The sequence below is a fragment of the Dendrobates tinctorius genome, unplaced genomic scaffold (genome assembly GCF_039654945.1).
Source record: "Dendrobates tinctorius isolate UK_male_01 unplaced genomic scaffold, ASM3965494v1 ptg000054l, whole genome shotgun sequence".
In the NCBI taxonomy this organism is placed as follows: Eukaryota; Metazoa; Chordata; class Amphibia; order Anura; family Dendrobatidae; genus Dendrobates; species Dendrobates tinctorius.
In genome coordinates this window covers 14,154,068-14,166,194 of record NW_027361722.1, presented here as the reverse complement: position 1 = coordinate 14,166,194, position 12,127 = coordinate 14,154,068, and the positions used below count along the sequence as shown (strand labels likewise).

The window sequence follows — 12,127 nt, the reverse complement described above, 5'->3', positions numbered from 1 at the left end:
GTCCCACACCCTGCACCATGTGATGTCATACACCCTGCACCATGTGATGTCCCACACCCTGCACCATGTGATGTCATACACCCTGCACCACGGGATGTCACACACCCTACACCATGTGATGTCTCACACCCTACACTGCGTGATGTCCCACACCCTATACCACATGACGTCCCACACCCTATACCATGTGATGTCGCACATTCTGCACCATGTGACGTCATACACCCTACACCGTGTGATGTCATCAGGCTGCAGCTATTGGTTGGTGCAGGGGGCAGCACTCGGGGTCTTGGGGCTGACTGCCCCATTGCCCAATATGAAGGCATGCGGTAGACGGAGCCCATGAGTTTCACATTAGGCCTCTGCCTTAAAAGCCAGAGTTTCATGTGTTGCCGCTAATGGTCGAGTGGATCTTTGGAGGTTCATCAGCTACGAAATCAGTTGCCCAAATAAAGGTCTATATTTCCAAAAAAAAGTTGTCAGATGTGACCCATATTGCGGGATGTTACCTGATAGACCACGTCGTTGCCTTTCCCTTTTCTTCTGGCGTGCTGGAAAGAAAAACAAACAAGAAAATCAGTTGTCACATTAAAGCGCCGACCCCACACCCTGCAGTCTCTCCAGCACTAACTGATGGCCATAAGAGGAGTGGTAAAAGGTTTGGGTATGTGACAATATTTGGAATGTTCTCATTAAACTACTAAATTGGTCAAAAGGTTTGAGTTTTACCACCCACCACAGCGGCACTTAAAGTTTTTTAAGGGTCAGTCTCGGACTGGCGCACTGGGGAAGTGGTGTATCCTCCGGTGGGTCCCTCCTATCTGTTCAAGCATAGGGATGCACTGATTAGTGCACTGTCTCCTTCCCCTTCTGTGGAAGCGCTAGTGAATGAAGTCGGACTGACACCTATGTATGAAAGCTGTCTAACACTGATGCCTGTCCTGACTACCACCGAGGTGTCCGTTACTAGAGCTAGAATAGCATGGGAATGTTTTCCCTCTAGTTCAAGAAATTTGTAAGGAGCTATACTGTGAATGTCTGTCCTTTTCATCTAAATAGGCACCAAATTCTTTGCTTAACCAGTTTCTGATATTTTTCTGATAGAAAACCTCCAAATCCTCTGCATAGAGATAAATTCTATCATTTTTTTCTGCCTTCAGTCTCCACCAGGGGGAGCTGGAGAGTTTACTGCATACTGGTGTACACTGGACACATCTGTATGGAGTGAGCTCCCTCTAGTGGTGGCTGCAGGAAGTCGGAAACTCATCATCTGACTCTACTTCTATGCAGGGGATTTGGTGCTCTGTATCGGAAAAAAAAAACAGCGCTTATGAAATGAATCGGCACAAATTGATGGAACTGATGCATTTATAAGGTGGATATTCACGGGAGATAAAGGTCTGCCGACAGACACTGGCTGAGTGTCATAGCCGCTTATCTCCGCTCCTACCCTTGTGGGCACGGTTATGGTGGGGTCGGAGGAGGTCTTGCTTAACTACGTGACACACGATATAAAGGGAGGGACGACCATGCTTCCTACATCAAATTTGCAGCTAGATGCCGCTTGTACTGCTTCTAGATCCATCTCCCCACCTTCAGCTCAGGAAGGGGTTAAGTTAACATATTTGGGCCGGCAGTATGTTTTCGGCTGCCTCCTCAACCTGCCTCACCGTGGGGACTCCTGAGCTGAAAAACATTATTATTATTTTTTTTACTTGTCACTTTCCTTTTTCCTGTTTTTGTTGTTTTTTTTTTTTTCTTTTTCTTCATTATTCGGCATTTTTCTCCTTCCCCAGATAGTTGTACATCGTAATAAAAGTCTTTGGCGCTCCGTCTCGGTGTCAGCGAGATATAAAGAGCGCTCTCCCGTGCCGCTCAGTGGTGCGCCTTTTTTATTTTAGAAATATATACGAGCAAACTATCTGACATTATCAAAATAAATAGGGAAGCCCACAGGGGCCCCATCTCCGGCCCTCCAGCCCGCGCGCGGAGAGAACATTGCACGTAAAGAGGCCGATATTAGACAAGGACCATTATTCTTTCTTAGAGGCTTGAAAGCGAAGAATCAGGAAATGTGAACTGTAAGAGGTGATCGTTCTAACGGCTCCTCGTTAATAAGGCGCTTCCCCTCCCCCCCACCTCTCGGCAAGACCCCCATGGGAAATCGTAATGGCTCCATCCAGATGCACGACTGACTACAGCAACAATGGCGGCTACAGCGGCCGGTGCGCAGCGTTCCGCTCCCTCCAGGGATGCACCTGGCGCCAGGAGATATTAAGGGGCTTCAACAAAGATATACAGGGGACTTCATGGATTAAACAACCTCCAATTATTGCAGTTTAGAGGAGTCTTCATCCATCATTCTTCTGGAGGACCACTCACACCAATCGGTCACCATCAACCTCCTTTTTATATTCATTTACGTAAAGGAGAGGGACAAAAAAAAGACTAATCCCCTCTGGACCCGCCCACTTGACACAGTAACAGACCCCAAAGACGACCCCACAGGGGGTGATGTGAGACTCAGTCACTTGTCAGTTCATTCCATGATGTGAGATGGCCTCGGTGTGCCGGCATTATTCCAGCACTTGTTTGGGAGTGTTATCGCTTGTGTCATTGGGTGCAGGATGGCGGTATTGTTTAAGTGTACAGTTTGGCAGCTTTAGACTTATGTCATACTGTGGAAGTGTCACCGTGGAAATCAGTTGTTAAAAAAAAAAAGGTTTACGCTTTATGTATATATGTTTGAGTCACAGATAACGTTGGTTGGAACAGTGAATGTAACGGCGCCATTCCAAACAATGAGAGCCACCAAAAGAGGAAAAACAAAGGTGAAAACTCACAATGTAACGGCAACGTACAACAATCTCATATCTGACCTGCAAGAAGATGATCCTGTGACTGTATGAGCGCAGCTCCTGAAGACAGTGAGCGCAGCTGCAAGGAGCGGGAGAATGTGAGATGCTGGAAATGTACAGGGTCTCTATAAAGTTAGGGGTCTGGTCTGGGGGTCTGTATTATTTTAAGGGTCTGGTCTAGGGTCTGTAAAAAGTTAGAGGCCTTGTCTGCGGTCTATATATATTTAGGGGTCTGGTCTGAGGTCTGTGTATATTTAGGGGTCTGGTCTGGGGTCTATATATATTTAGGTGTCTACTCTCGGGTCTGTATTTTAGGGGTCTAGTCTGGGGTCTGCATATGTGGCGCCCCTGAGGGTCCAGTCGCCACAGAGGTACTGCATTTCAGCCAGAGGTGTGGTACCCCATTCTCAGGTAAGGAGGGGGGCACTACCCAGGACCCACACACACTAGCACCCAACACAACACCTCTCTAGGCCAGGGAGGAACTAGGTAGAGGGTGTGGGTGGAGGAAGTGGATAGAGTTGTCATGGTAACAGGAGTGACAGCTGGAGGAGGAGTCAGAAGGAGTGAGGGAGAGAAGTCAGTTTGTGGAGGGGACTGAAGGAGTGAGGAGCTCGTCCCAGGACTGGAGAGTGAAGAAGGGGTCCTAGGGGCCAGGGAAGAATCCACCTGTGGCGCACAAATCCACGCCGACCGTAGATGGTTGGAAGGACCAGGTTGCAGTTGGGGACCGGCCCCAGACTAGTGCAGAGACTGTAGGACTCAGCTAGAAAACCAGAGGCTGTAGTGACTGTATGCGCGAAAGCCAAATCCACACACATTTGCTGAAAAGGCAGCCAGATATGATCAAGGGGAACAGGAGATTGTCGCCTGACAGGATCCGAAGCTGCTGGCTTGGATTGCAACTTGAAAGACTGTGAGTAAAAGTGTGAAGACTGCACCCTGCTGTGTCCTCAGATTATTTACTGCGTCATCTGCCCTGCACTACAACCATTTACCATCATCTACTATCTTATATCTGCCTTGGCGCCTAGCGCTACCCATGGAGAGCTGTAACATCTTCGCTGCGTCACCAACCGCCCCAGTGGATCTGAATCGCAGCGTCGGCCATAGGGGAAAGTTCGTGATGCCACCCGTGGTGTTCGGCAATAGGAATATTGCCGAACACCACGGGTGGCGTCACGAACTTTCCCCTATACCAAGGCCCTAATTTATTTCATTGCACGCCCAGAGCCACAGACCAGGTCACGGCACAGTGACATCCCCTGAAGAACCGTCCGGCCTGGTACCGAGTTCCCCGACCCTGCGGGGCGCGGCATATATATTTAGGGGTCTGGTTTGGGGTCTTTACTATTTTTGGGGTTTGTATATATTTAAGGGTCTATATATAATTAGGGGTCTGGTTGAGAGCCTGTATTAGCTTAGGGGGTCTGATCCAGGGTCTGTAGTTAGAGGGTTTAGTCTGGGGTTTGTATTAGTTTACAGAATCTGAGGAGAGGTCTGAATACATTTAGGGGTCTCTATATAATTAAGGGTCTGGTCAGGGGTCTGTATAAGTTTAGGGGCTCTGATCTGGGGTCTATTAATTTAAGGGTCTGGTCTGGGATCTGTATATATTTAGTGGTCTGGTTCGGGGTCTGTATTAGTTTAGGGAGTCTGGTCAGGGCTCTGATCTGGGGTCAGTGTGTGTATTTAGGGCTCTCGTTGGAGGGTCTGAGTTGGTTTAATGAGTCTTTTTTGGGGTCTGTATAAGTTTAGGTGGTCTGCTCTATGATATGTATTAGTTTATAGGATCTAGAATGAGATCTTTACATAATTAGATGGTCTTGTGTGCTCTGGATCAGTCAGGCTTATGGGGGGGGTTGGGTATGGATTTATTTTGCCTTCTGTTTCTACCTTTGGCTCATTATTTATTTTGGGGTTTGGCCTTGGTCTCTATTTTGAGATTTCCTGAGATTGGAGTTCAGTAGGTTAGCAATATTTGGGGGCGAGACCGATATAAATTGCCATCTGTAGTGATTGGAGGATCAGGTCTGGGATTGTATGTTGGTGTGCAGTCTTGGGTTATTCTAGGGTCTGTATTTACTTTGGGGGGGTCTATTTATTCTGAGGATTGGTCTGGGAGTCTTTATTCATTTCCAGACGTGATGATGCCCATACGGACTTACTTAGCGGTTTTGCCTGCTATATAAATGGCAGACATAGGATGAAAGAGTTCGGAGCAATGATTATCACACCGCGTCTCAGAATCTCCGGAATCTCAGAGAAGGTGACACGATCCCCGTACTCTTAGCACCACAATGGTTGTAGACAGCGCTGGAGACTAAGGAGGTGAAGACACCGGGCACTGGCCTCAGAAATGGACCCAAAAAGTCATTTACTCCCGTAGACCACCAATCATGTTTCCATTAACCTCTTCTCTGCCAATGACCCATTCACTAACGAGCTGAGCTGATTATATGGTTTGGAGACTCGGGGGTCTTGCCTCGTCCTGTATAGACTGCTGTGTCCTCCTCTCGGCCGGCAGACACGTCGCCATTCCTGCTGTTTGTAGTCAGTCACAATCTCTTCTCGGTTCTGACTTTTCTCTTGTAATTAACAGCGAGCGGCCGACATTCCCTTTTCATTCTGAACCCCCGGATTCACTTTAGCCACAATACATTACTTTCAATTTCATTCTCGTCGGTGAAATCTGTCTTGTTCCCCTGGGAGATTTTCTTCTCCGTTGCTTGGGAAAATTGCAGGTTGTTTATTACCGGAGGACCAGTACAGCAGGACCGCGCCAACACGTATCGTGGTGATGAATGTCATATCGCTTCTCACATTTTTTTTTTCTATCTTGCACAAAAAAATACTTTAAAAAAAAAAAAAAGTTTCAAATTTAAAATAAGATTTCGAAATCCGTCTGTTAATTAAGTGTTTAATTTGGTTTTAGATAAATATTTATCTGTTTACAAAAAAGGATCTAAAAATTAAAAATAAATAAATAATTCTAATAAAAAAAAATTATTTCAATTTGAAATATGTTACTCGCCCACAGTGTCAGTCTGTAGGGTTCTCTGCTTCTCCTACACCTGTGGGGGGAGGCTCCTGCTGCAGAATGTTGCCTAAGAGCCAGTTTATGAGAAGGATCGAAATATCTAATTTTCCTGCCTCCTACCACAGTCCCGGGAAGCATGGCTGTTATATGGCCCAGTCTTTAAGTATTTCCCCTCCTTTCTATCACAGTCATTACCTGAACTTGTCCCTAGGTGGCGCTCATTGCATACTCTCTGGTCCATAATAACTGTATACATCAATATGCTGTTAGCTCCCCCTAGAGGTGCTTGCAGGCAGAAGTAAGGGAACAGCACCCTTCTGCACAGATATACACAGGGGCCCATTTAGAGTTTTCTTATGAGCTCCTATGATTTCTCTGATATATTTTACCTTATGAAAGGGCCATAAATATTTTTTTTTTCTACAGAAAACCCTCAATATATGGTTTTCCTGTCTTCATAAAGGCAAAATTATCAGATCAAGCCTGTGTAAGCAGGGAGAGGATTTGTGTTGTGCGCCAGGAGGGTTTTGAAGTGTGATACGCGCCGGCTCCACGATTGATGAGACTGGCAGGAGAGAAATGAGCACCGGACCCGTCTTGGGTGAACAGAGAGATTTATTGATCTGAATTTTTGGCCAACCCAACCTGACTCCTCAGGAGGCGACCGGCTCATCTCGGCTTTAATGACTTGTTTGAGGTTTGTATGCGGTCTTCTTTTTCTCTCTGTTCATAACACAATATGTCTGACTGACGGGTGAAGGAGGGATGGAACAGACGCGGTTCACAGATAAACCGGCCGCATTGTGGAACCAAATTATGTTGTTGTCCTTTGTATCTTCTCAGCTGAAAGCCGCCGTCAGATAAGGATAATGGGGTCAAGTCTACGAGGAGCCAAGGACATACGTGACATGGAGGCTGGACCCTGCTGCGAGGCTGACACTAACGTGATGATGACACTAATGTGAGGATGACACTAATGTGAGGATGACACCAGTGTGATGATGACATTGACGTGAGGATGACACTAACGTAAGAATGACACTGCCATGAGGATGACACTAATGTGAGAATGACACTAATGTGAGAATGACACTGATGTGAGGACGACACTAATGTGAGGATGACACTGATGTGAGGACGACACTAATGTGAGGATGACACTAATGTGAGGATGACACCGACGTGAGGATGACACTAATGTGAGAATGACACTAATGTGAGAATGACACTGATGTGAGGACGACACTGATGTGAGGACGACACTATTGTGAGGATGACACTGATGTGAGGACGACACTAATGTGAGGATGACACCGACGTGAGGATGACACTAATGTGAGGATGACACTACTGTGAGGTCGACACTAATGTGAGGAGGACCCTGACATGAGGATGACACTAATGTGAGGATGACACTAATGTGAGGATGACACCGACGTGAGGATGACACTAATGTGAGGATGACACTACTGTGAGGTCGACACTAATGTGAGGAGGACCCTGACATGAGAATGACAAGGATGACACTGACGTGAGGATGACACTGACGTGAGGATGACACTGCTATTAGGATGACACTGATGTGAGAATGACGCTAATGTGAGGATGACACTACTGTGAGGATGACACCGACGTGAGGATGACACTAATGTGAGGATGACACTAATGTGAGGAAGACACTAATGTGAAGATGACCCTGACGTGAGGATGACACTGGCACTACTGTGGGGATGACACTACTGTGAGCACGACACTGACACTACTGTGGAGATGACGCTGACACTGCCATGAGGATGACACCACTGTGAGGATGACACTAATGTGAGGATGACACTGGCACTACTGTGGAGATGACACTGACACTGATGTGAGGATGACACTACTGTGGAGATGACACTGACACTGATGTGAGGATGACACTACTGTAGAGATGACACTGACACTGCTGTGAGGATGACACTACTGTGGAGATGACACTGACACTGCCGTGAGGATGACACTACTGTGGAGATGACACTGATGTGAGGATGACACTGAAGCCTGGTCTGTACAGATTTGCTGGATGTCATGCAATGGTCGACTGCCGTAGATGGAGAGGAGGGAGGGGGCACTACTACAGATGTTTGTGGTACAATAAATCACAGTCAGCGCACAGTGCTGTAGAACTACAAGTAGCAGCAGCAGCGCAGCACACCCACTACATTGCTGAGATAATGGACAGCACCCAGTGCCGGGCTCATTGTGCGTCTTTCTACGTCTTGGGCAGACCGTGCTTTATTTTGTCATTTCCTCGGCGGCACACTGCAGACGGTGCACATGTTATACGCTATACGTCTCCTTGTGCGCGCTGTGCCCTCTGCTGTCTCACTGAACATACTGCACATTGGAGACCCCATAAAGGAGCGTGAGGCCAGGCGCGGTGGGCACCGGCCGTAGATAACACCCTGTGCTTTATGCCCTAATAATAATAATACAGTGTCACAACACAACCCGCCGCAAAAGCAGCCGCCGGCTCGGTGTACCGCCATATAACAAGTCAACACCGGATTACTGCTCCCGCCATCTGTGCCACCTCTGCTCCACACTGCTGCCTGCGTGACAATCCCCTCACATCTTACTGGATATTGTTATCTCTTATTAGGTCACTGCTACATATGTAACACCTGAATATACTAATATAGCCCCGCCCCCGCGGATTTAAGCAAATTAAAGTGAATTATTCCCAATTATTTGCCAGAACTGAGGCTACAGTCCATCGAAAGTCAATTCACACAGCTGTATAGCGGTTGTATGAATGAGTCCTAATGGCGGGTAAAACCCAAACTTGGCCGAAAAGCTGACTTTTCCGATAAGGACACCGACCTGCTTGACCCGGATGTCACTGTAGGGATCGTTCATCTTGTCTCTCTGCAGATCCTGAAATGTTCAACGCAAAAATAGTACAATTAGGAATCAAGAAAGTTCCCGTCACACAGTAGGAGGCGTCCGATGCCCGTAATGAAGGACACAGCGCAGAAGATATGGCGGTATAACTGCTATACAACATCCAGATCACTTTATGTCATGAGCTGTTATTTAGTCATTGCATACTACGGGGGTGAGCGCCATGTGGCGGTATTCATTTTCCACTGTACATTGTGGCACTACCACCCCTAGTATTGCAATATATGAGGGTGGCAGCAATGTAAAGCATTGCTATATAAGCAGCTGCAGTATATGGAAGGATTATTTGGTTACTGGGTGGTAGCATTTTGTCACTGCATGGCAGAATTTCCTTTATATTGTATATACTGGCATTACTAAGTGCTTTACGGTATATTATATTTGCAGTATATGGTGTCGGCAGCAATGTGACCTGTGTAACAGAATTTTAGCACCGTATGGCAGTATTTTTTATACGGTGTATATTTGTGGCATTACCAAGTACCTTACGGTATATAATACTTGCAGTATATGGTGTCAGCAGAAATCTGTCCTGTATAGCACTGGTCTTGGTATTTCACACTGTGGCACTAATACAAATAGTACAGTATATTGTACGTGCACTATATGGCGGTGTAAAGCATTGTTATTTAGGCATCTACAATATATGGAAGTGTTATTTCAGGTGATAGAGCTGTTATTTGGTTACTGTATGGTAGTGTTTTGTCACTGTATAGCGGTATATTTACTTTGCACGAGCATTTCAGAATAGGATATTGCACCCACAGAAAGTACCGCACAGGGCGTCCGTCACTCAACATAAGACCGACCCTAGCCATATTTCTCTTTGAGACTCATATAGGCATCTATATAACAAATATGTGGATGTAAAAATTTTGGTAAAATTTTTACTGATTCTTAACCTTACTATCACCCGAGTTTCCGAGCTTTCTTAAATTCTTTACTACATGGATCTTTCATGTCGTCCCGCGAGATACTTACATTATAGACGGAATTATCTGGACTCTTCATCTGTGGCGGGAAAAAAGCAGAGAATATTATCAATCATGATGCAAGAAATGATTGGTCATAAAATATTTGACTAATTTCTTTCATTATTAGGTGAATTTCAGGGTCAGACTACATAGGATTTGTTTGTAGCCTGTAACCATGGAGATGCATAGGACATCCTAGGAGCTGTGTACATAAAACAAAAGATTTTTTTTTTTATTAAATCAGGACAGTTTTAAATGCATTGGGAGTGGTAAAGTTTACATAACCCTTTGAGTGAATTTCCATCATGTAGCTTTTAAGGGTAATATTTTATAATGATTAATCTTTTAACTTATTTTGGTTGGCATCGATTTTCCTGATATGCAGCTCCAAATCTTCTCTGCAATGCCACAGAAGGAAAGGGCAAAATGTGTACTGCCTGCAGCTACCACTGGAGGGAGCTTAAAATTCTACTGTCTGCGGTAGGCTCCTGAGCTCCCTCTAGTGGTGGTGGCTGCAGGTAGTACCGATTTTATCATTTTATTTTTTATGGGACATTGCAGGGGATTTGAAGCTCTGTATCAGAAAAATGAAGCTTTGATCGGTGTAATGATATATGAAACAATTAATGAGCAGAAAATGCTGGATCTAAAAACAGCGAGATGGTGAAATAATGCCGTAGTATTGCTCCAGACAGTTTATTTGTATGTTGAGAATGTATCACTTATTGGCAGAAATGGCTGTAAATCTCCAGTCCCTGAGCACAAAGCCTCCCGTCGCTGAGACTCTGCACTTCAAAGTCGCAGAAAGCTTTTTGTTGTTTGTTTTCCATGGTAGCTGCGGCCGTGTGATGTGTCTGAGCCCCGACGTCCCCCCGTACCTGAAGACGCGGGGGACAGACATCACAGGAGGATCGCCCGCCCGCGCCTTCCTACTGCTTGGACACACAGGGAATCAGATGGCTGATGGCAATCTCTCCCGAGGCTTCAGAGGCGCTCGCCTGTCGTCTCTTTCACCATCTTTTCATCTGGATGCAGCAAATCCCGACCAATTAACACCTCCGCGCTCGATCTGATGTACGAGGGCGCGACAACGGGGCAATATCCGCCGGCTGATGAGCGATCCAAGAGCAGAAGCCGGACACGACGGCCATTACTATAGAGAAGGTGTCAGTTATCGCAGGTCCGCGCTGGGTGATATTTAAAGGGGAGTTCCACCCGAAAATGAAAACTGAACCAAGTGATAGAAAATCCGGATTTACAGAAGCAGCAAAAGTCTGATAATTACATTATTATATTCACCGAGAAGATAATGCTATGATGTGGCTACAATGGAATTCACAGCGGAAGCCAGAAGATGGATGGAAAAATGGAGAGATAATAGATAGATAATAGATATATACTGTAGATAGATAGATAATAGATAGATAGATGATAGACTCAGAGTTACTTACTCTGTTCATCCCTTTCTCTGTATCCCCCCCAGTATTTATTACATCGTATCCCGCTTGGTTTCGATACTGAAGTTCCTGGAAATAATGAGAAGATATTTTTCAGTCTCACATTTGACATTTCTCTGGATTTAGAGGGGTCCTGCTAAGCTGCAGTTATCTAGGGACCCCAAGAACTGGACCACTGGGGCGATATATGACTGGAGCATGCAATCACTACCTGGGATTGTAGTTTATGATTTACCAATGGCGATGACTTTTTCTGAACTTAACTAATGAGCCTCGGTCACTAGAAACCCAAACTGGGCCAGAACGATTCCCACATCTCTAATCACAATAGCAGCGACATAAGCGAATACTCACACTGTAGTCGCCTCCTGTTTTCACATCACCGCTCACTGCGTCTCTCTTTATCAGCTGAAGAAAACATACAATTATTACAGATACAAGGAACACAACAGAAGAAATATACACTAAGTAATAATCCAACCAATATACAAAAATAGAAATCATACTACACTGCTCCTATGTACAAGAATATAACTACTATAATACTGCCCCCTATGTACAGGAATATAACTACTATAATACTGCCCCTATGTACAAGAATATAACTACTATAATACTGCCCCCTATGTACAGGAATATAACTACTATAATACTGCCCCTATGTACAAGAATATAACTACTATAATACTGCCCCCTATGTACAGGAATATAACTACTATAATACTGCCCCTATGTACAAGAATATAACTACTATAATACTGCTCCTATGTACAGGAATATAACTACTATAATACTGCCCCTATGTACAAGAATATAACTACTATAATACTGCTCCTATGTACAGGAATATAACTA

The 12,127-nt window shown here is 45.3% G+C and overlaps 1 protein-coding gene and 1 long non-coding RNA gene across 2 annotated transcripts in view; one reads left to right on the top strand and one right to left on the bottom strand.

Moving 5' to 3' along the window:
* CD247 (CD247 molecule) overlaps nt 1-12,127 on the bottom strand; it is a 136,698-nt gene that overhangs the window by 2,530 nt on the left and 122,041 nt on the right. Inside the window, exons 3-7 of the mRNA XM_073577115.1 lie at nt 11,627-11,680; nt 11,267-11,341; nt 9,823-9,852; nt 8,761-8,814; nt 510-551 (exon numbers count right to left, since the gene is read on the bottom strand). Coding sequence (XP_073433216.1) covers nt 510-551; nt 8,761-8,814; nt 9,823-9,852; nt 11,267-11,341; nt 11,627-11,680 — 255 coding nt within the window. The remainder of the gene's footprint in view (nt 1-509; nt 552-8,760; nt 8,815-9,822; nt 9,853-11,266; nt 11,342-11,626; nt 11,681-12,127) is intronic.
* LOC141091500 (uncharacterized) lies at nt 3,127-6,938 on the top strand. The gene is made up of 3 exons (XR_012232526.1): nt 3,127-3,774; nt 6,325-6,595; nt 6,742-6,938. It is a non-coding gene; the product is annotated as an uncharacterized lncRNA (long non-coding RNA).